Source organism: Equus quagga, chromosome 12 (assembly GCF_021613505.1).
Source record: "Equus quagga isolate Etosha38 chromosome 12, UCLA_HA_Equagga_1.0, whole genome shotgun sequence".
NCBI classification, from domain to species: Eukaryota; Metazoa; Chordata; class Mammalia; order Perissodactyla; family Equidae; genus Equus; species Equus quagga.
In genome coordinates this window covers 100820360-100845470 of record NC_060278.1, presented here as the reverse complement: position 1 = coordinate 100845470, position 25111 = coordinate 100820360, and the positions used below count along the sequence as shown (strand labels likewise).

Genomic DNA, 25111 nt, shown 5'->3' with positions numbered 1-25111 from the left:
AGTTCCGCCATGGCCTCTGAGGAAGCGAGTCGTAGCTCTCCTAGGTCTCGTCAGGAGCCGGGGAGGCGCGCCCCGCGGCAGGACAAGTATTCGGTGCTTTTGCCCACCTACAACGAGCGCGAGAACCTCCCGCTCATCGTGTGGCTGCTGGTGAAAAGCTTCTCCCAGAGGTAGACGCCCGGCCGCCCTCCCCGGGGAAGGAGCTGAGCTGGCTTCCTCCGCTTGGGTGTCGGCAGTTGGCTGCGCGAGGCGGCCTTGCCCGGCCTCTGTTCGGCTCCGGAGGGAGGCTCTGGGGAGAAGGCCAGCTGCGAGGAAAGCAGCGGCAGATGCTTCTGGGGCTCTCTGCGTGTCTCGGGTTCTCATTCCTGCCCTTGGGTTTTGTGAAACTCTCCTTTATCTTTCTTATACACTCCCCCTACCCCCTGCCTTTTTCTTGGAAGGGCTGGCCGACCTTTCACTTGGGGCGAGGCTGAAAGCCTGACCTCACTCCTCCCTCCAGGTGGTCAGGATCTGCGGCAGGAGCTGGGAGTGTAAGCGAGCGAGCGAGCTCCCGCCCCCGTGCCGAGTGCTTATGTAAGCGTGAGGTTGGGTGTCTGGGGGTGAGGGAGCTGCTGCCCGGCTGGACAGCCTTTCTGAGAGAGCAGAAGGGCAGCTTCGCTCATCACTGGTGGATGTTTGCGTGGTTGTTAGAAGCTGGTGGGTGGGGAGGGTTGAAGTTTGAATTTGGACGTATTATATAATTTTTTAGAAACTTGAGGAAATCCTAGTATCAGTACGAAGTATCTTGTTTTACGGTTACAGCAATGGGATCGTGTTGTATGAATCTTTGAAGATCTTTCCATATTAGAACATACAAACTTAGCAAGTTATTTTGAAAGTTAGGTAACATTCCATATGGCTGTGTTGTAATTTATCTAACCGGGTCGTATCAGTGAACACGTTATTTCCAGAGTTTTCCTGTTTTTCTTTTTTGACTTTTGTTTTACAGATGAGAGCGGGGACTTTGTTCACACCATGTTTTCCAGCATTTAGAAAAGAGCTTGACACATAGGAAGTGCTCTTTTGTTAGATGAGTGTTGCAACAAACACACTCATACTTTTACTAGTATACCGGGCATAAAGTTTTTGCGGTCGAATTGCTGGGTCAACAGAAATGTATTTAAAATGGGCAGTTATTGCTAAATTGCTCTCAAAAAAGGTACCGGTTTAGGACTCTCCAGCATTCTTCAGAGAGTGCCTCTTTCCCTACCAACCAGCCAACCTGAGCTTTATTAAACTTACATCGTTGGAAATGCTAATTGGTGAAAGACATTGCTGTTTTGGATTATATTTCTTTGAATGAAATAATTGTCTTCACATACATGGTCTCTCAAAGGTTTTTTATTCATGTTTTTCCTCTTCTTTTAAATTTATCTTTTTATTTTGATTTCTACAAGCTCTTTCCAAATTGTCATGTAGCGGATCTTGTTCCCGTTTGTCTTGTCATTATACAATGTTTTTTACTCTGTTCTTTAATTTGTTTATTTAGTGCAACTTATCTTTTATTGGTTTCTGCTTGGAGTTTTTTTTATCAAAATGAAGTCTAATGAAGGAAACAGCCATCATCTTTTCAGATACGGTCAGGTTGCCTACGTCAGCTCAGCTGGATTCCTTTAAGTTACCTCACCCTTAGGTGGTGTGGGTGCTTTGAAGCGGGAATGGCAACTTATTTTGCTTAGGAAAAACTCCATTTGTTTATGGAGTATATCTTTCAGCACTAGTATCAACTAGAATTAACATCTTACATGTTTTGTCTTGTAAAGCACATGCCAAAATTTAAGGCACAGTGAGAAGCTGAAGTCATATTGTATCTTAGAGAACAGTTAAAGCTGTTTTGCTTTCTTCCACGTTTGCTAGGGTTGACGTTTTTAAGCCTGTAACAGTGGAATGTGTTTTCTGGTTGATTTCCTTGCATGTGTTTCTTGAAGCAGGACCAAGAGGAAGTGGTGATGTATTGTAAGGATTCGGCTTTGCCTCCTTGTCCTTCCCCTTAAGTTTCCCAATAAAATTAAGGAAAAGAATATAATATCTTTAAGATGGGGCAGGGGAGACATGATAGTGATCACGTGTACATCCAAGTATTGTGTTGGCTTGTTTTTAGAATAGAAACTATCAGGTGAATTTAATGGAGAGCAACAGAGAGATGTGACTTTTGAGGCACGTTGAAATCTTTTGTAATTCCCTGCTGTTTCTGTTTATTGGATAGTGTGGGATAAGGAGTACAACTATTTGAAATAGTGGTGTAAAAGATTATGTCACCATTCTAAAGTGGGTTTTTTTAAAGGGTGAAATTAAATCAGATTTATTCCTGATGTTGTGATTTAAATCTATTTAGGATTCAATTAAAAGGAATCACTCAGCGCTACTCAGTTGACTCGAGATATCTTTTAAACATATTTTTGACATTTTATATGACTAAGATTTGATATTAAGGTTCAATGATTCCATTTTCAAAGTAGGTAAATAAAATTTCATGTGATAGCATATATATAGTACATATATAATCACTATGATTTTTTAAACTAAAGAGTATGTTTTCTGAGTGAGAATTTTTTAACATCTCAGAACTTTATAATAGCCTTTTCCAGCAACATGCTGAGTTCGAAGGTGAAGTACTAAATATTTATTTCGTTTGATAATTGAAATTTTCATTAGTGATTAATATGGCAATGAATCTCCACTTATACTGGTGAGGAATGAGTAGTTTTAAAATTATTTTTTAATTTGAGAATACTGACTCCAAACAATACAAATATTTTTTTGTTTTAGTGGAATCAACTATGAAATTATAATCATAGATGACGGAAGCCCAGATGGAACAAGGGATGTTGCTGAACAGTTAGAGAAGATCTATGGGTCAAACAAAATTGTAAGTTGTGAACATTTTTCTATCATATCAGTTGTGTTTAGGTAGGGGAAAGATGAGAAATGAACAATGCTTAAATTCAGTCTATTTGTTTAGAAACTAAAAGATAAAGGGCAACTTATACGAGTTGGAATTTAGAAGCATGTTCATTGTGCTTGAGGTTTACATATCTTTGATATGGTGAGTTAGTGGTAATTTTACAGCAAAATAGTGAGCCTTTGGATGAGCTGTTTTTATGACTGACTCTGCAGATAAATTTTCTCCAAGGGCAAAGTTAAAGCATAGTATTGAATTGAGAAGAAATATTAATGGAACTAGGATGCAATTAGTAATATATGTCTTGGTCTTTCTCACGTCCTTTCTCTAGGTATTCTCATACTTTCAGTAGAGAATACTGCCTGCAGCTAAAAGCTTGTGGCTGGAAAAGGTGGCTGGTTGTTTTCATGTGAAACAGGAATAACTTCAGAGTGCTTGGCATTTTTCTTTTTATCTGTAGAGCAGTCTTTGAGAGTAGACTGACTTTCTGAGTCTTACACTTGGGATTTTCCCGCTGTACCTCGAAGCTGCTTGTTCTTCTATGGGAGTGACTTAGGCAGATGTAGAGTTCATTATACAATGGCTGCATAATTTTTATTTTTGATCACTGGTTTGGATTTGTAAATGTTTCAACATACTTGTAAGGTCAACTTTGGATAATTCTTGGGCCAAAAGCACATAATTAAGTCCAGATTTAATTAGAAAATAGCATTCTAGGCCTTAGGTATTTTGTAATTTGTGTAGACCAGAATTTCTGTCTCAGCACTGTTGACATTTAGTTCCCAATAAATCTTTGCGGGGGGTGGTGGTAGTGGGGCAGTCCTGTATGTTACAGGATCTTTAGCATCATCCCTGGTCTCTACCCACTAGATTTCAGTAGCAACTCCAGTCCCCAGTCCAGCGACCAAAAATGTCTCTTGACATCATCAAATGTCCCCTTGTAGGCAAAACTGTCCCCTCCTCCCAATAGAGAACCGTTGGTATAGAGATAAAAAAGTCTCTTGGAGAACGGTTGTTGATATTTGCATTTCCAGAAGTGGTAATTAAGCATCATGAAAAACAGTCACTGGGTCCAAAGATTCTTGATTAATCCCAATAATGAAATAATTTCTATTCAGCTGGAGGAAATCTTGGCTCGTGGGAAGAGTTTAAGAACTGTGTTACTCTTATATCTGTGGTAGATCTGTCCCATACTAGAGTCTTTCCGTCCATCTGACAGATGAGCACATCACACACATCTGTCACAGCTCCAGTCCTCTCTGAATCTCCCAATGTACAGAAGAGATTTAAAAAGTTGATGGTTTTTCAAACTAAAGAGCTTCTTCAAGGCAAGAGAAAACAGGATTGAAACAAAAAAACAACCCACTAATTGGGAAAAAATATTTACAAGTTATATATCCGACAAAGGGTTAATCTCCATAATATATAAAGAGCTCACACAGCTCACCAACAAAAAATCAAACAACCCCATCAAAAACTGGACAGGGGACCTGAACAGACATCTCTCCAAAGAAGATATATGGATGGCCAATAGACACATGAAAAGATGCTCATCATCACTAATCATTAGGGAAATGCAAACCAAAACTACACTAAGATATCACCTTACACCTGTTAGAATGGCAAAAATAACCAAAACAAAAAGTGACAAATATTGGAGAGGTTGTGGAGAAAAAGGAACCCTCATACACTGTTGGTAGGAATGCTAACTGGTGTAGCCACTATGGAAAACAGTATGGAGATTTCTCAAAAAATTAAAAATAGCAATACCATATGACCCAGCCATCCCACTACTGGGTATCTATCCAAAGAACCTGAAATCAGCAATTCCGAAAGTCCCATGCACCCCCATGTTCAGTGCAGCATTATTCACAATAGCCAAGACGTGGAACCAACCTCAGTGCCCAGCAACTGATGATTGGATAAAGAAGATATGGTGTATATATAATGGAATAGTGCTCAGCCGTAAAAAAGAATAAAATGGTCCCATTCACCACAACATGGATGGACCTTGAGGGTATTATGTTAAGTGAGATAAGCCAGATAGAGAAAGACGAACTCTGTATGACTCCACTCCTATGTGGAAGTTAAACATGTAGACAAAGAGAACTGATTGGTGGTTACCAGGGGCAAGGGGGGGTTCAAGGTGGGCACAGAGAGTGAAGTGGTGCACCTACAACATGACTGACAATAATGTACAACTGAAATTTCACAAGGTTGTAAACTATCATAATCTTAATAAAAAGAAAGAAAAAGTGGATGGTTGTCAGCCTTCCAGCAGTGACTCCTGATGATGCTGGGTTCAGTATTTTCTGGCCAACAGTTTCCCAGTTTTTCTTTTGTAAGTTCTGGGCCAAGATCACTGATTCACACTTACTGTGTATAGAATACTCTGAATTACGCGCTGCTGTTTAATGGAGAACATCAGCCTGACAGTATTTGGCATACTTTTGTCATAGAGCCTCAGCCTTGAGGTGTAATTGATGGGTTGGTCTTAGGGAATGCCTAACAGTTGACTTTTCAAATTCTAAAACGACATGATCCTTAAAAAGCTCCATTTTCCACATCAACCCAATAAAGTCCAAAATAATTAGCATTCATTGTCATGACTTCCTTGTAGTACCAGAAAAATTCTCTGTTCATGCATGTTTTCTGACCTTTAAATCATTTAAACTAGAAAATTACTTTTTTTTTTTTTTTATGATATCAGGGCATGCCAGGGATGGTACATAAGTGACACATGTATGTTTAGGGGGAAAGATGGAGAAAAATTGTTGAGACCATCCTATAACACCTCAGGTAAAGTATTCAGCACAGGTGCTTTGTGAGCCAGTCTTTCAAATGGGCTGCAATGAATGTTTCAGAAAAAAGCCAAGAAAGGTATATTTTTTTAAAACTCTGTAAATGAAGAAACAGACAAGAGGTTAAGTCACTTTCCAAGTTACACAGCTGACTAACAAATGGCAGAGATGGAGCCAGAGGAAAACTGGAGGCACATGTTCTGAACCGTTAATAGTGGCTCTGGGGCCGGGGCAGCCGAGGCTGTGGAGGGCTTCAGCCTTTCTATGCCGAAGGCTTGAACACGTCTTGTTTACACGGGTTGTCTCATCCTCACACTGAGATCAGGTAAATCACCTATATTTTGTCATTATTTTATAGTTCAGTATTTTTAAAAATTGTTCATAATAAAATGTAACACGTTCATTACTTTTGTGTGTGAGGAAGATTGTCGCTGAGCTAACATCTCTGCCAGTTGTCCTCTATTTTGTATGTGAGATGCAGCCACAGTGTGGCTTGATGAGCAGTGCTAGGTCTGTGCCTAGTATCCAAACATGGGCACCTCGGGCCGTGAAACAGAGAACCCAGACCTAACCACTACACCACCAGGCTGGCCCTGCATGTTCATTACTTTTAAAATGTCAAATGTAACTATAGATCAAGAGATTGGACAACTGAAAAAATGTTCTGTCCATCCACAGATACCAAAGCTATCTCTAACAAAAAGATCACTGCCCCAATCAAATGTACAAAAATATGTCATTCATTAAAAAAACGCACAAATGGCCCAAAATGAAAAGAATATGAACCTCACCGATAAGTAAAGAATTGCAAAGTAGGAGGAAACAGCCTTTCTTAGCTGAAGGGAAAAAAAAGATGTTCATTGCTTTTTTTTATTTTGGTGAGGGAGATTGGCCCTGAGCTAACCTCTGTGCCAGGCTTCCTCTATTTGGTGTGTAGGACGCTGCCACAGCCCAGGCTGCAGAAGCAGAGTGTATGAACTTAACTACTGCACCACCTGGCCAGCCCCCTGAAGATTTATTTTCATTTTCTTCTTTCTTTTAACCTGTTGTTTTTGAGAGTATAGTAAAACAGGTCTACTCAAATACTCATGATCCTGGTATAAATTGATACAGTTTTTATGAAGTGTCATTAAAATTTTCTGTGATAAAAATTTTTACAAAGTAAGTTTTTTGTCAAACAAATTATAATGTCACATGAAGTATTTTATAAGCAGTTGTGGTAATAAGCATTCTTCAGAGAGTATGTGGCTGGCACTCTTGTACGCACTTTCTGTGAATTCACTGCTTGTCCTCGTGGCAGCTGAATAAGGTGAGCGCCTTTGTGCCCTTTGGCACCTGGGGTCACACAGCAAATTAGCGGGAGTCTCCAGAGTCCCATTCCTACCTATGCTGCCATCCTGCCTCATGTGGGAAAAGGCAGTGTTATCGATGTGAGGAGGCAAAAAGGGGGTGGGACTGAGGACCTGACAGGAAAGCACGCCAAGTGAAACGATTTGAACTTGCTATTACGGAATGTAAATGTTACCAATAAAATTGGAATTGCCTTTGATGAGCCTTTTCTGGGCTGCATCCCAGTCCCTCTCCAGGGTGACCCCGGGCAACAGTTCGATGTGTGTTGCCTCAGACCTTTTCATGCATATATGTGCAGTGTGTGTGCGCCTGCATCTGCAGAGCTCGAGCTAATTTGCTTTTTGTTTTTAAACATAAGTGCGATCTTCCTGTATCATTCTGTTACTTTTTAATTATATCTTGGAGGTCTTTTGTCACCAAATTACCTCATTCTTTTAACTGCTCCATAGTACTCTAACATACACAAGATGATTTATGTTTTATATAAACTTCTGAACATTCTTAAAAATATAAATAACGAAATTATCGATTATTTGAAAAAAGGAGGAGTTTTCCAGCTGAAACATAGGGTTCTAGAAAATCTAAGATGAGCTTTAAAGGATTTGCTTTTTCAGGGAAGATACCAGATGAGGTTCAGTATTTTGTCAGTAACTATCCATCACAAAATCAAATAAAACCTGACATAATCTGGTTTGATTTTGTTCAGTGTATTATAATTATTATAAATGATTGATTGAATGTCTGGTTCTCCTCCATATAAGAGCTTATGAGGCAAAATGTATTTTTTCATTACTTTGTTCCTCCCCAAGACCTACAGCAGCTTACAAGTAGTAAAAAGCATTAATCTCTCCTGGTTGAATTGAACTGAAAATACTTTGTTTAGTGATCTGCAGTCTGGGGCAACCTGAAATGCAGAAGGGGACAAGATATGCTCAGTACTGAGTCTGCTTGAGCCCATGCCTCAAGAACGTAGAGTTTCCAGACTGAAGGAAAAAGCTAAACAACTAAGGTTTATGCATGAAGCAAAAAATGTAGAAAGACTAAGTGATTGACAAACTGTAAGAAAAGAGACAGAATTTAACCTTCTTGTCAGGAATGTAACCCTAAAGTCACGTCATGGGACCAGGACAGAATGAGATGAGGCCATCCAAGCATAAAGTCAAGATAAGTTGATGATCAGCATTTGAAATTACAAAGGGAATTGAGAAAACAAACATGACTACCAAATATTCCAAGAAGATAGGGAATAAGCGAGTTAAATCCTCAGTTTTCCTAGGAAGGAATCAATAGATACTGTTCAGAAGGATAAATCAAATCATAGACGTAAAAACATTGTGTACGTATTGTTTTCTGGTGGATAGCATCAGAAAAAAGGAAGTTTAAAATTTGGCCTGTGGAGTTGCGGTGAAAGAATTTTGCTTTTCCTTAAAAGCTGTTGAACTATTTGATTTGTTAACAAATACTGTCTTTACTTTGGGAAAAAATGTTAAGCATACTCTGCTTTAAGATCTAATAAATGCCGCTATATTTCTGTTAAAATGAGTAGGCACTTATAAAAAAAATTTATCAGTCAGGCTTTTGATTATTTGTGTTAAAATGTTGTTTCTTATTGTTACAGCTTCTGAGACCACGGGAGAAAAAGTTGGGATTAGGTAAGTAGAACCTCTCGCCCCTCATCCTTGCTCCTCGCCTTCGTAAGGTTATCTGGAGTGGATTTTCCCAGTTTGGAAGAGGGCCAAAATACAGTGACCTCCTGTGGTGGTTTTCGGTGATCTTAGTGACATTTAAATGGTTTGGTTTGATGTGCCTGTGTCAGTCAAGGCCCCCTTGGGAGAACAGAAAGCACTGTAAGTGTTCCAGTACAGAGAATTGAATACGGAGCCTCTGGCATCACAGGTGCAGGAACTGCTGAGCAGCCACATGGACCAGTGAGGCTACTCAGAGGTTAGTAACAGCTGGAGGTCGCCACCACCCCTAGGATGGAGCAACTATAGGAAGAAACTGTTTTTAGAACCCAGGCTACCCAGTGAGGGCTAGAACGATGGAGTGGGGGATACATGGCAGGAGCAGGAGCCATGGAGGATACCCAGTCAGAGCTGGGAGACAGAGTAAGAGGACAGACACACTTTTCCCCTCCTCTCTCCTTAAAATCTTCCCCTTGTGCCTCCCAAAGCTGTTTGGAAACCAGTTGACAAGAGACCCTGGGAAATAGGTAGTTCCCTGCGGTACAGAACAGAGTAGAGAAAGGCCGGAGAAGGGGTCTGAGGGCAAACACCTCAGACCAGCACACTGCCTTAGCTGTAAACCTTTCAACGTGTCTCCAAATTGTAAGTTTAAAAAAGTTATTTTTTATTTTTATAAAAGAAAGCTTTTAGGCACTGGCCCCGTGGCCCAGTGGTTAAGTTCACGCGCTCCGCTGCAGGCGGCCCAGTGTTTCATTGGTTCGAATCCTGGGCGTGGACATGGCACTGCTCATCAAACCACGCTGAGGCAGCGTCCCACATGCCACAACTAGAAGGACCCACAAAGGAGAATATACAACTATGTACTGGGGGGCTTTGGGAAGAAAAAAGGGGAAAAAAAAAAGAAAGCTTTTAAATTTAGGGGGTCATAGAAAATCTCAGATGAGCTCAGTCATTCTGAGATGAAAATCTCAGTGCCTTTATTTCTGTTTGTCACCATTGCTTATGATGGAAAGTGGTATAATTTTACTGAAAATAGGGGAGCATGGAGGAAGCACAGTTCTTAAAAATTGAATATCTGCTGTCCTCAAGACCATTACTTAGTTTCCTGGCATCATCAAATGTTCTGAATATCTGAATCCAGAAAGTTCTTTGGGATTGAAATAATCTGGAAACTGCCATGAAAGCAACCAAGAATTACTGACCATTCAGTGGAAATCCAAAAAGCTGTGAGCAGTCACTTCTTAACAAAAGAGGTTAGAAGAGCTCAGCCTTGCTAATAAGATGCTATAGTGTTTGGGGCTTACAGGATGCAGGAATCCCCAAATCCTGCTCCTGACCAGTTGACCTTACCTGCCAAGTCCCTGAGGAACTTTTAGGCACGAAGGTGGGTAAGTAATTGCTAGCTGCACCTTTGGCTTCAAATACCAGAGCAGGACTCTGGTATACCAGGCTTAGAGTGTAGAAGACACTCTCTGGGGAACTTTGGTGGAAATGGGCCAGGAGTGATGAGAAGAGCAGAAGCAGGGACACTTGTTGGCTAGGGATCCGAGCATCAGCAGATGGTGCCTACAACTAAGGTGAAGTCGAAGATGAAAGAACAGAATCGAGAGATGTTTTAGATGGAGAATAAATAGGATTCAATTATAGTTTAGTATCACCTTTAGAGGACTAATGTATGCTTTTTAAATGCCTAACAGTTTCTTCCCTGTTCATATATATACTTAAGCATTTCTGGTGATTTTCTTTAATGGATATAAACATTTTCATTTTTAGGAACTGCATATATTCATGGACTGAAATATGCCACTGGAAACTACATAATTATCATGGATGCTGATCTCTCACACCATGTAAGTGCTATATTTCTTTATTGGCTATTTATGATATTTTTAGCCTATTTTACTGACTTACTGTTTATTCTTTCTAAATTTCAGCCAAAATTCATTCCTGAATTCATTAGGTAGGTATTTCTAATATTTGAAAGAACTATGATTTAAATCATTTATCTTACTGATTTTGGACTTTTCGTTTTTCATTCTTCATTAATTAAAAATGCACATGCTCTTGTAACTTTGCTATCCAAAAATAGAACCAACATATAGAGTTGAGACTCCTGAATATGGATATGTGACTAACTGATGTGTTTTTGGAACCCTGAGGGACTAATCAATAGATTGCTTTGTTATCTAAATTTTTCCAAACTACAGGGAAAGACGCAAGGCAGCTTCCTTGTTAAATGCAATTAGGTCCTGCGTCGTGAGGACAAAACACTGTGAACAAATAGGGTTTATTCCAGGAATGCCAGAATGGTTCATCATCAGGAATCAACATAATTCATTTATCACATTAACAAAGAAAGCAGTGCGATTAAGTTTATGGATGTTGAAAGGTATTTGAATAAGTTTCGGTAGCCATTTGTAATAAAAACTTTAAAGCAGAAATGAAAGGAAACCACTTAGATATGATAAAGACAGCCCAGGCCTAACACAGACATCCTACTAGATGGTGAAAAGTTGAATCATTTACAGGAAACTCATCAAGATAGGCATGCCTGCTGGCATTAAACCTGGAGGTTTTAAGTAATACTATAAGACGAGAATTTAGTATAAATATTGGTAAAGGATACAAAATTATATTTATTTGCAGGTGATACAATTATATTAGAAAATCCAGGAGACCATGAAACCTCTCAGAATAAGAATTTGGAAACTGTTCTGAATGTAAGCGAAATACACAGAAGCAAAATCAGATACGTCACTCCCCTATTTAGAACACTTCAGGGAGTTCTCATTTACACATGGGGAAAAATCCACACTCCTTTCCTTGCCCCTCAAACCACTATGTGATCTGGCCCGTCTCCCTTTCTGTACTCATCTTGTGCCCCTCCCCTTTGCTCTCTCTACCGAAAGCATTCTCCTTCCATTTGTGTGTTCGCACAGTGCTATGTTCTCTTTGCCTGAAATGTTCTTCCCCTGCTTCTTAAAGGTCAACAACATCTCATACTTTGATCTCTGCATAAAGTCACCTCAGAGATACCTTCTCTGCTTATATCTCCAATACACAAAAGTCCCTTTGAGCTGACAAGGAAATGGAACCAGTGGGGTAGAAAATGGGTGAAAGACACAAACAGGCCATATGCAGAAGAAATCCAAATGGCTAATAAATCTGAGAGAAGATATTCATCCTGGGATGTAGTTGGGAAAGTGCAAAATAACTGTTACTGTTTTATTACTCGTTAGTTTGTCAAACTTAAAAAACCTATAGAGCAATACATCCAGCACAAATGAGATGGTAGAAAGTGGACACACTTAAATATTGCTGGAGGAAGTGTGAGTCGCCTCAGCCTTTTTGGAAAATAATTTCTGATATCTGTTAGAATTAAAAACACTCATAAGCTTTGTTTTAGCAATTCCATTATGTTCCACTTTGGGTAGTCTAAGCACCAGGATATACATTTATAAGAATGTTGCAGCACTATACTTTGTTGTTGTCTTGTTGGGAGTTGGGGATCCACCTTGGAAACAACCACAGGAGTATATGGGTTCAATATTCTATGGAATTTTTTTTTTTTTTTGAGGAAGATTAGCCATGAGCTAACATCTGCTGCCAATCCTCCTCTTTTTTCTGAGGAAGACTGGCCCTGAGCTAACATCCATGCCCATCTTCCTCTACTTTATATGTGGACGCCTACCATGGCCTGACAAGTGGTGCCGGGTCCACACCCGGGATCTGACCCGGTGAACCCCAGGCCACCAAAGCGAACGTGCAAACTTAACCACTGTGCCACCGGGCTGGCCCCCTATGGAATATTTTTGCAGCTGTTAAAAAGAATGGGGAAATTCTCTGTTGACCTGTAGGGATGTCCATGATTCCATGGTATGTATTGTTAACTGACAAAAAGCAAGTTGCAGAGTGTACTTTTTTGGATTCCAATTTTGTAAACACAACGAAAAGCCCTAGGGATGTGTGTGTTTTCTTTGAGACATGTTTTTATGTAAACAAAGAGAAAGGTCTGGAGGATTACCAGGCTCTTTAGGCATTGTTTACTTCAAGGGTCCAAGAAAAGAATGGAGGGGTAATTGGGAAAATTTATACAGTCAGGTGTTGCCTAATGTCGGGCATCTGTTCTGAGAAATCTGTCATTAGGTGATTTTGTTCCATGTGAACATCACAGAGTGCACTGACACAAACCTGGATAGTATATCCTGCTGCACACTTGGGCGGTATGGTTCTGATCTTAGGGGACCACCACTGGATATGCAGTCTGTCCTTATGTGGCGCATGACTGTCATGTTGTTGTTATATTTTAGGATGGTTTCACGTGGTGCGGTCAGCAAATAATACTATATGGTAGTTTGAAAAATTAAAGGAAAAAAAGAATCAGGTTTGAAAACCCTACTTTGAAAGATCTCTCAGTCCATCTCTTTTCTTGGCTTTGTTTTTTCTATGCAAGTCTTAAAGGTTGTGTTATGTAGCTCATGAAAAAAAACTACTGAGAGCTTGATAGCTTTTTCTGATTGACAGCTAATTTATTTTTTCTACAGGAAGCAAAAGGAGGGTAATTTTGACATTGTCTCTGGAACTCGCTACAAAGGAAATGGAGGTGTATATGGCTGGGATTTGAAAAGAAAAATAATCAGGTATATACATGTGCTGGGATGTCTCTATTTTCAGTGTGAATACTGGAAATACGTTTTTAACAGGTATTTGGATTAAATTACCATGCTGCATTGGTATTTGTGGGATCAGAGTGTAATTTCCCATAAAAATTCCCAGATAGCTTGTTACCTACAATTTTTCCTATGATTAGAGTATTTTATTTTGGATGTTTTCCACTAAGGAAAAATCAGCATAAACCTTTGAACTTTTGGTAGAAATGGTCTGTGTCAGCAAAATTTATTCTACCACACCTTCAGCTTTGATTTAAGTGAACTCTTCATCTGTATTTTTGGACTAAAGTTTTTTCCCATATGTATTTTTTTTATCATTTTACATAAATAAGACACTTCATGATTTCACCTTTTACTCAGCAGCATAAAGTAATGAGGCTTTGGAGTCAGACCTGGGTTAAAATCCTCGTTGTGTTAATTACCTGTCACCTTGCATATGTTATCTTTTCTAAGCTTTATTTTCCTCATTATAAAATGGAAATAAAACATACTGTTTCAGTTTTGTACTGCTGTGTAACAGACCATCTGAAGCTCACTGACTGTAAGCAACAATTTATTATTCACAACTCTGTGGATTGTCTCATGGTCCCTCTGCTGACTTCCTGGGCTCATTCATGCAGCTTCCTTCAGCTGGAGGGTCACCGGTGCTGGAAGGTCCAGGATGGCCTCATTCACGCGTCCTGTAGTTGGTGCTAGTTGCTAGTTGTTGGCTGGGCCATCACAGTTCTCATGCATGTGGCCTCTCACCTGTGGAAAGCTAGAGCGGCTGCTTTACATGGTGTCTGAGGGCAGCGTCCGAGAGCACCGTGGCTGCAGCTGCATGGCCCCTTGCGTCCTAGGCTCTGGGGCTGACACAGCGTCGATGTTTGGTCAGAGCAAGCCGATACATGAGGGGTGGGGAAAAGGAACCCACCCTCTTGCTGGGAAAGCCTGCAAAGAAGTTTTGACCATAGTTAATCTATGTCACCTACTTTTCATGGTTGTTGGAAAGATAGGATATTTTTCTATCTATAAAGGATCTATTATATAGCTTACTGCTTTTTATATAACAACATAACTTTATACAAATTCTTACTAATATTAGTATTTTTTATCACCCACTTCATTCCCATAGAAGATTCTGTTAAATTAATCTCAGTTTGGCCTCCTAACTGGATCCTTGGGCAAGTCATTTAAAATATGTAAGAGCCTCAGTCTTCAGTGAAATGAATGGGTTGGATAAAACTGTGGTTTTCAATCCTGCTGAACACTGGAATTATGTAGGTAGAAAATTACATACAGCTGCCCCCGGTTCGTCCCCCTTTCTCATGCACACGCCATTGCAGACCATTTGAATGCATCTCCAGAGGTGGGGCAAAAGCATCAGTGTGGCTCTCAGGTGATTCTGTTGTGCAGCCAAGATTGAGATCAACAAATGAGTGATCCTCAGGCCTCTCTGAATTTGGTCATTACCGCTGTTATTTAAACTTAGGGAGTCCCAATCAGAGACAGTGTACCACTTCTAGTTGGATCATTTAGTTGTATTGAGTTGTATCTGTCATTAGTTGTTAATGTCTACACTGACTTAGGGTATAAACTCCTGAGAAAGATTATGTAATCACTTGCTCAAGGTCCAGAGCAAGTATGGTCCAGAACCAGAATTTGAACCCAAGTCTGTCTGACTCTTGCTGCATTTTAATTAAAAAACCCCAATTAAAAAATCCATTACCTCGAACAGATGTACAAATACATACATATACACTCACAGTCCTTTGATTTAAACCCATTTTGGGGGATAAACTATGTCCTAGAATTTTTTCATAGCTATTAGAAGCAAATTGAAATGGAACATGTTTTTGTAGCCATTATCCCAGCTCTGTGGCTAACTGTGTTATTTGAATAATAATCTTGCCTAGGGAGGGCCTTAGTGGTTACCTTGGCTTTGGAGAGAAACTGTTCTTTTCAGGCTGCCCCAGGAAACTTTTTTCTGGATCTGAGCACACTAAAATAGCTGCAATACAAAAGTCACTTTTTCCCAGGGCACTTCACATCTTTTTGAAATGTTAATAATAACTATTAGCCAATAATAGCTTGCAATTGATTGAGACTTAGTTGTGTTTCCAACACATACCCTAAAGTCATTGTTATGGACTGACTGCTAAAATTCACATGTTAAAGTACCTTACCCCCAAAGTGTTGTTATTTAGAGGTGGGGCCTTTGGGAGGTTAATTAGGTTTCGATAAGGTCCTGAGTGTGGGGCACTCATGGTGGGATTAGTGCCCTCGCAAGAGGAGACAGAGAGCTTGGCCTCCCGCCCCTCCTCCTGCTCATGTGAGCACACAGCAAACAGGCCTATCTGTAAGCTAGGAAGAGGGCCCTCACCAGGATCCAAGTCTGCAGAACCTTGATCTTGGGCTCCAGCCTCCAGGACTTCGAGAAATGAACACTGTTGTTGAAGCCCTCTGGTCTATGGTGTTTTGTTACCGCAGCCCAAGCCTTCTGAGGCAGTCTCAGAATGAACCTTCGGTCAATTTCTAGAGATTCCCAAAAACCACACCCTCTCCCATTTCCATACCTTTTCTTTTTTTAAAAAAAAGCTGCCATTTTTATGCAGAGTGACCTGTTAGCCAGCTGAAACTGAGGTCCCTTTGAGCTTATTAGAATCTGAGAAGGAAACTCCTAATCTCTGGTCCCTTTTACTGTCTGACAGGTGTTTGCAATTCTCTGTGATGACTGTTGGCAAATATTGAGTTAAAAATCTATTACCCTTCTTACCTAAAGTTTGGGAGAATGATCATTTTATAGGTCCCCTCCACATGTCACCTTTAAAGAAAAATCTCTATTTTCTGGAAAATGAGAAATATCAGATCTCCTTTCACTCCTTTCACAAAAATTTTTCTTTGTTCTATAGAATTAACATTTTTGTGAACTAGTATGCTGCATTTATGACGTTAGTGTAGCATTTTTAGCATTCTGCTCTTAGATGTGTTTCTCTTGTTTAGAAACTATTTTATACAGAAAATCTGATTGCTTTGTTTGACAGCCGCGGGGCCAATTTTATAACTCAGATTTTGCTGAGACCAGGAGCATCTGATTTAACAGGAAGTTTCAGGTACAGTAAAAACTTGTAATTTTACGTTTTCTACTATTTACAACTTCTTCCCTAAATTTCTTGCTTTACAGTGACTTATTTTAAAGAAATGTTTTTCATTTCTACCCCGTTTTTGTTCTGGAACACTAAAAAAGGCAGACCAAAGTTCCTTGGAAGCTGCAAATGAAGCCCAAGTGTCTTCCCAAGGGAAAATAATGTCCTTTTCAAAGAGCATCGGAGGCAAGCCTCAGGTTGGTGTGCTTGCTAACCTCAGTGTTGGTGCTCAGCCCCTGGGGCCTGAGCGACCTCTCACTGCTCAGGTGGAACACTGTTTTCACTGGTCACGTGCTCCAGAGAACAGCACCTTTTCTGGGAATTTTCTGCAGTTTATATGGATATTTATAGCATTGTCCACAGGAAAGTTTAAGATCTTTGATGTTTATGTAGATCTTTTCCAGTTACCTTGTTCTCCATGTTTTTTATTTAATTGAAGCAAAGCCTCCTGCTAGGTCCCTGGATTTTTGTTTGTTTCTGGGTGTGTGTAATTGTGGACTAGCTACAGTAAATGACCTGTTTTGTATGACCGTGCCAAATGACTAAAAACTGCCAGATTTTTTTATCTCTGAAACTTTAAAATGTCTACTTGAAGGCCCAAACCCTATACGTTAGTTAATAATTTGTATTACTTGATATTTGCTTTCTTTCCATTAAATAATGTTGATCTTTTGGTCCTTCATTACACTTCACACACACACACATTAGGAGCTGGCCATTGAAGATAACTTGCACCTCCAGTGCACCTGCGAGACTATTGAAAGCAGTTCAGAGTTAGTAAGACAGAGTCTAAGGTGAAGGGAGGAGCCATCACAAATTAGAGGTCAAATAATGAAAATGAAGCCTCTCTAGAATTAAAGTGTAAATTGATTAAAGCAGAATTTGGTGTATAAGACACAGATGGGGACCATAAATACACCCCTTCAGTTCTGCACTTCAAGGCAAAGAAATAAGATGTTATCTGATTAAGATCTCTGGTTGCTAGGTAGCAACCATGCAAAGAATTGTGGCACTCACAAAATCTCTGTACAGAGGGAATGGCCAGCATGGACTTCACAGGCTACAGGCGTGATGGTTTTAAATGGAGAACCAGGTAGCTCCATGGGGTGTGGAAAGAGGGGTTTTGCTTTTTGCAGTTCCCCTAGTTACTTCATCAGAGGGCCCCTTCACCTTTTGAGAACTTGGCATCCTGTCTGTATTTGTAGGGGCAGGGATTTAGAATGTGTGGTGAGTGAGCAAAGTGATTGCTTTTAGGTTCACCAGACACTTACTGAGTGCCTGCTGTGTGCCAGGCATTGAACAAGAGTCAAAGCCCCTGTCCTCGTGGAGTTTACATGTTCTCATGACACGAGGCTTACAACTACATAAAATATATGCAGCATCACATGGGGATTATGCTGTGGAGAAAACACAGCAGGGAGAGTAATGGAGTGGGGGTGCCTCACTTCCACCAGAACCATGTGGGAATTAGAGGGAGTGAGGGTGAAGGATGGCCTGGGAGCTCTGGATGTCATGTCGTGAGAGCAGTGATTGGGTTTATTCTGTGCAAATGACAGAGCAGCCGCACACAGACAAAAGCGAGGCTGTTGATTTCACTATTTTTTAAATAGTTGAAGCTCATTGTCTCTTCATAAGAGTAGTGATTTATTAAATATATGTATTAAAGTTCAACTTCTCATTAGGTAAAGTTATTGTCATATCTTTATTATATATATATCAATATATAATTATAGATTGTCATTATATCTCTAGATTTAGGAGGCATCTGCCATTTCAGAAATAACAGGGATCCCAAAAAGACTGCAGTCTGATGTAAAGCCATTTAATTGCAAAGACCACTTGGATCCTAATTATCCTATGTATTGGCTCATATGGCTTCATGTATATAATTTTACATCATTAGCCATAGTTTTAAAGATACCGTGGGGGGGAGAGGAAGTGGTAATGAAGAGCAGTAAATGTCTTCAAAAATGACTCCTATAGGAAATGAAGTAACTCTTAAAGGGGAGTAATTCATAGCCTAATCCCAGCTTTAAAGGTAATGCCGCAACATCCTTTCACAGTCATAGTCCTTCCCATAATCTCAACCCTCCATCCCCTGCTTAACATCATTTGAGATATATCGTTAGTTTCTGCCGCTAAAACCCTAACACAGAAAAAGGTGCCTGAAACACAGTAGGTTGCTCAATAAATAATTGTTATTGAATAAATATTACTACCATCATTCTCACTTCAGATTTATTCCAAATTTATTCTTTTGAATTCTCACAGAAGCTGTGTGGGTAGAGGAGAGCATACACTGATCTCTCTCAGGTTCCTCTCAGGACTATGCTTTCTTTGGTTTTATATTCACTTGAAAGCTTGACAAACCAAAAGGCAGGCTTCCAGGAAAACTGAGAAAACAATGTGGGTTGTAGGTAAAGCCCTCAGCATTGTAGATCCAGGGCCCCAACTGCAAAGAGAACTAAGTTATGCCCAACTGCCTCTCCTAGTTTTCTGCTCTGCCAAAAAAGAGTTAGAAATTGCTCCCTCCCTACTCACGGAAACTTGGGGGGTTTTGATTCTTTTACCTCAGCAACTCTGAAAACAGGGAGCTCCTGAAGAGAGTGATTGGGTTCCCCCATAGAACTTCCCAGCCCCTCTGTCGTACTCTTTCTGCCTGAATCTGATGAGCTCCGGGTTTGGCCTGCAGCCCATCTCCAGTTAGAGTGCGCATTCGCCCGTGCTAAGTGTCTAAGTGTGACCTTGTCTCGTGATAGCTGTATCCCACCAGGATTGCCTCAGTCCTGTGATGCCTGGTTTCCGTCTTAACCGAGCTTAACCAAGCTCATCCCAAAGGGACTTAGTTTATCCCCTCGAATTTATTTAGTAGATCTCGAGAAATAGAAACTCGTCATAGACATTTATGAGGAAATGCTTAATTACTAGGTTCTTTCTTGTCATCTAATTTATATTGTTGCTTTATCATCAACTCAATTGTTCCAGTATTTGGAACAGTTTCTCCTCCTTCAACTTTAAATTTTAGAAAATTTAAAAACTGAAAACAGTGGGTAGTTCTTTAAACTATTCACTTTACCATATTTTTATAATTTTTTTTTTAAAGATTGGCACGTGAGCTAACAACTGTTGCCAATCTTCTTTTTTTTTTTTCCTGCTTTGTCTCCCCAAACCCCCCATACATAATTGTATATCTTAGTTACAGGTCCTTCTAGTTGTGGTACGTGGGACTCCGCCTCAGCGTAGCCTGACGAGTGGTGCCATGTCTGTGCCCAGGATCTGAACCGGTGAAACTCCGGGCCGCTGCAGCTGAGTGCATGAACTTAACCACTCGGCCACGGGGCCGGCCCCAATATACTTTCTAATAGTATGGTAGGAAAATAATTCTCTAAAAGATATTGAGAATTCATTTTCAAAATTATTCTAACTTACCAAATATTTCATGACCTTTCTGGTTCAGGACAAATGTATCATAATCATCAACTGTAACAACTTCTCGATATACAAATGGCCAGTGAAAATTTTAGGTTTTGTAAATACCAGTGAGCTTTTTGAAAGGGAAGGATACATATAGGCAAATATATTTATCCAAGTGCTCACATATATCTTAATTTCTTACAGGTTATACCGAAAAGAAGTTCTACAGAAATTAATAGAAAAATGTGTTTCTAAAGGCTACGTCTTCCAGATGGAGATGATTATTCGGGCAAGACAGTTGAATTATACTATTGGCGAGGTATGCAACTGATGGTAAACAGTATGTTCTAGTCCTCATAAAGAAACTAAACAATTAGACTTTTTATAATAAAAAGTTGAACTTTGATAACTACCGAATAAATGTGGAAGGCTTCCAGTTGTTTAGAATGTCCATGCACTAAAGGGTGAAAATTCACATCCCTTTCAAATTTATACGTTTGACCTACCAAGATTTAAAGCATTAACAGAAGGCAGCATTCCCTTTTAAATAATTAAAAGTTACTGGTACCTTCTCCATCCTTGTCCTTCTGACCACTGAGCATTACGGGATGAGTCTATTTGCTGCTTTTTTTCTCTTGTGATAGCCAACAGCCACCCTACTTTAAAGTGAATGATGAATCCCATTTGTCCATTTCCTGTGAGTAAATGGACAAGACAGGAATTATGGGTGGGGGGTGCAGTCTGCAATGTTTACAGCTAGCTAGTGAACTCCTAGGGAAGACCCTCCTCCTATAATACTCTTTTTAGAGCAGGAAAATAGCTAATTAGAATGCCCCTTCTCTTGTGGAAATTAACAGCTCTTTAACTTAATGACAGCTAAATTTGATGGACTACTGAAAAAATTAAGTGAAAGGCCATTTTTCTTTTGGAGTATAATTTTTCCTTGAAATGCAGTGTGAAACTTGAGTAAACCAACTTAATATTCAGGATCCGTGCTTTTCAAACAGTTGTAGATTTGGTTCATAGGATCTGTTTTTAGATAATAAAATGAATGTTTAATTTTAGAGACTTGAAGGTGAGGACAGTTGCTGTAAAGAATCCCCGAGTTCTGAACTCACTTGAGGGACTTGCTATCATGGGCTTAGTCTGTTTCTGTTGTATTAGTCATTGTTGTATGCCTGCTATGCTTCCTAATATTTTTGAAGACTGACTTACTGTATATTTTTTTAACTAGGTTCCAATATCATTTGTGGATCGTGTTTATGGTGAATCCAAGTTGGGAGGAAATGAAATAGTCTCTTTCTTGAAAGGATTATTGACTCTTTTTGCTACTACATAAAAGAAAGTTATTTATGCTTATCATGTTCATTTCAATTTAAACATAAAAGAAGCCTGGTTGCTGTATTTGTAAAATGTACTCTTAGAGCATAAATCATAAGGTAAGGTAAATTTCGTGCAAATCTTTTTTCTGAAGAAACTCCATTTTATATGTCAAATTAAATTAGAAGAATGAGCAGTGTTCTCAATTTTCGTTTACATTTTGCTGTATTAAGACCTGTAAATAAATGTATGTGGGTATTTTGTATAAAATATTGCTACTTTCATTAGAAGATGTGAATGTGGAATTTCTTACATGGGGAAGATTTTGAAATATTCGTTATAAAAACTGGATTCATAGATCTTTGTACCTAATAGATGTAAGAAGTAAAAGGAATGCTAATTATATTCATGAAATATATATGGCTGTTTCTGTATGAATTGAAAAAGGAACACACCTCTGCTCTTTCTTTAAAAATGTATCAAATATCTTAAACCAGATAAAACAATACATTTAGAGCACAATTTTAGAGTTTGGTTCTTTGTAGCTGTTGAAGTGATGAAGCATTTCATCCGTCATAGCAGGTCTATTTGAAATGCATATTGTGACATGGAAACAACTTGACAGGTTGATTGGATAGCCATTTTTTTCTTTTCTGAGCAATAACTTCTATCAGTAAGCAAAAATATTGATGACATTAAGGCATAAACTTAGCTGCTATAGTAATTTTTAAACATCTTACTATATAAAGATTTCCTCAGAATATTTGTTTTCCTATTATTTCAGGATCCTCAAGAAAGTATACATCTTTACTAATATAACAAAAATCCCTTCCCTATGTAGCACTTCTCTCTGTTCAGAAAAGTGTTCTGCCAGTTAAAATGCAGGTTAAGTTGCTCAATAAAGCCAACGCAAGTATTCTGTTTACCTGCTTTCTCGAAAGGAGGTAGTTCCAAAAAGATCCATTTCTACCTGTAGCATACATAGCTTTTGGATCATGCAATATCTTTTAAAATTTTGGGTAAGACATACTCTGAGCAAATAAGCTTAAGATCAAGTTGACTTGCCTTTACAAGTAAAAGGAAGAGGCATTGCTAATTATTTAATAAGCATATTTAGTGGACAGTATTGCTAATTGCTGTATTTTCCTGGCTTAATTTGGCTGCTAAAGAAATTTAAAGTCTGCTTTTTCCAATTGCATTTCTAACAGATCCTACCAGAAATGAATACCAGAGTATAAAACCTTTGGTGTCATTTCGAACGTTACCTAGTCCCATAGATGAATTCATAGGACACATTCCAAGAAGGGCCTCTACTATTTTATTTCCCTTTTTCACAGAGCTGTGCAGCTGGCCCACCAGGGACCTGCCTTTCTTGGGGAAGTGACCTCTCTCATCATTAATACAGCTAGAAAATTCATCACTGTTTGATGTAAAATTAGTTTTAAGTTAACATAATAGTAATGTAATACTTTTTTTTTGAGTGTTTAGAATCTATTCTTCCTATAAACCCAAAATTAAGTTTTCATTGTCGAGGATATGGAACGAAATTAAGTAACTATTTCAGAGAACCCACTCTAAGGTGTTGCCTTCTCAGACCTCACTAGAGTAGATACCTTTTGCCTTTTTAATCTTTTTGTTTCTTATTCCCACAATCATTACAACACTGTCACTATTGGAATTTACAGTAAACAATGTATTTGAGCAGTGAAGACTTTCACCATTTGGAAGTTATTTAGAAAAGAATCTGGACTATTTAGATGCATTTTTGTAGTAAATCTGGTGACTTAAACACTGTAAAATCTTTTTAAACATTTACATGTGAATCTAACATCCCTTTTTACTTTGTAAATGAGGCCAAGGATGAAATCCAGATGTTCTCCCTTTGTATTTGTATTATCACTGTATGAAATCTAACTATATCTAAGGGAAATTAAACTTACTTTGCTTATTTCATATGAGCTTTTGCCCATCTTCTGCAGCATGTAATTAGATTCTTCACCTTTGTTTCTCGGAATCAAATGCTTTGCCCCCCCCCCCTTTTTTTTTGCAACTTTTTCCAGTTGTATGCCCTTGAAATACTGATTTGGCTTTTAAAGATAAATTTTATCGCAATTTCAGAAATTAAAGGAATACTATGTTGGATGAAACAGCTTGTTAAACCTACTAACTGACGTCTTAGACGTTGAGCTGTATGTAAGCACAATTTGTGCTATTTTCAATTAAGTCAGATCCTCTTGGCATGTCAAGTATGGTTTGAAACTGTTGTAACTTGAAATGTAGAGAAACAGCACAAGATAAGTGTATTTACAAAATGAGTACATCTTAACACGGGCTTGCTTGATCCTTCACAGTTGGCATTTATTACTTTGCAGTTTGCGTAGCCGATGAGAGACTCGCAGATGCGCTGTGCTAGAGAGGTGGGTTCAGAATGTGGAGGAGATATTGTGTCATTGGGGTTGACCTAAATTTACAAAGGCGGACTGCCCACGTGCTGTCTTCTGCTGTCCCGACCGCGGGAGCACTGCAGGCGACTGTCCTGGGACTGCAGCCCAAGCGTGGAGGCCCATTGGCCGCAGCACATCTCCTCCTCAGGTTTCACCAGTCCGGTGGCCTCAAACGCTAGAGATCCCATTCTCTTCAGGCCCAAGAGAAGAGCCCATCGCTGACTTGGAAGACTGTCCGGCCCGGCGCGGCAGCCCCTGTCCGCCGCGTGGCCCAGCCTCCGGGAAGGCTCGCCTCCGTGGGGCCGTGCCTCATCTCCAGCGCTGTGTGAAGCACGAGGCCCTCACACCTCGTCCGAGGCAGGAGGTGTCGGCCCGGCCGGCCAGGTGTCCTGCCCTTCCGCCGCCGGCGCGCGAACGGGCCTGCAGCACGTGGAGCCGCGGGCGGCCCGCACGCCCCTCCCGCCAGATGTAGTCCAGGCGCAGCGGGGCCGCGCAGGGATCCCCGGCACGGCCACCTGACTGAGTGCAGGGCGTGCTGCGGCCCGCTGCTTGTGCCTCCGCCGCCGGCGCTGCGGCCAGAGGAAGGCGCCCGCCGTGCACACGGGCCCTGGAAGCGCACTGCGGCCATTATCCGCGGCGCCTCCTAGTGGGTCAATGGCAAATCCTCTTGGTTCTCGCGAGAGCTCCCCCTCAGTGGGGATTATATAATTTCCCCCAGGCGGGGGCGGGGGTGCTGGTGCCACCCTCCCTCAGGAAAAGTTAGGTGCAGGCACAGGTGGGAGTAAGAGAGTTGTCCCTGGAGGACAGGGGGGGAAGGGATACCGTCCCCCGCCGCCCCCCTTACTTAGCTGGACAATGAGTCCTCTTATGCTAATGAGGTACTTACGTCACTTCCGCTCTTTCTCGGCCGCCATTTTGGCTAGGGCAGGTTCGGGGACTCGCTCCGAGGCGCTTGTATTGTCTGCCGAGGGGAGACGCGGGATCGGCCCCCTCCCCCGCCCGTTGCCGCCGCCGCCTCCGCCGGCCCGGTCTCCCCTCCGCCGCCCGCCGGGATCTATGAGCTGAACTCCCGCCCCCCGGCCGCCGCCATCTTGTGCCCCTCCCCCTCCCGCGGGCAGCGCTAAGGGGGATTTTGGCGTCTCCTCAGACACAGCTCCCTCTCTCGGTCCCCGCTGCTGAGGAGCGAGAGGAGCGCGGCCGCCGCCGCCGCCGCCGCCGCCCGCCCGCCCGGTGAAGCCGCCGCTCCCACACCCTCCGTCTCCTCCCTCCGCCCCTCCTTTGTCTGCACCGCTCGACGCCGCCGCCGCCGCCGCCCGCGCGGGCACTGGAGGGAGCCGCTCGCGCCGCCGCCGCCCGCCGCT

At 40.8% G+C, this 25111-nt stretch overlaps 1 protein-coding gene across 1 annotated transcript; it reads left to right on the top strand.

The window, feature by feature from the left end:
- On the top strand, window positions 1–23259 carry DPM1 (dolichyl-phosphate mannosyltransferase subunit 1, catalytic). Its single transcript, XM_046679252.1, has 9 exons — window positions 1–170; window positions 2809–2908; window positions 8711–8744; window positions 10551–10627; window positions 10712–10737; window positions 13322–13417; window positions 16471–16539; window positions 20191–20305; window positions 21221–23259. The coding sequence occupies exons 1-9, from the start codon at window positions 10–12 to the stop codon at window positions 21323–21325; spliced, it is 783 nt and encodes a 260-aa protein (XP_046535208.1). The 5' UTR covers window positions 1–9; the 3' UTR covers window positions 21326–23259.
- Window positions 23260–25111: the final 1852 nt, after the last annotated feature.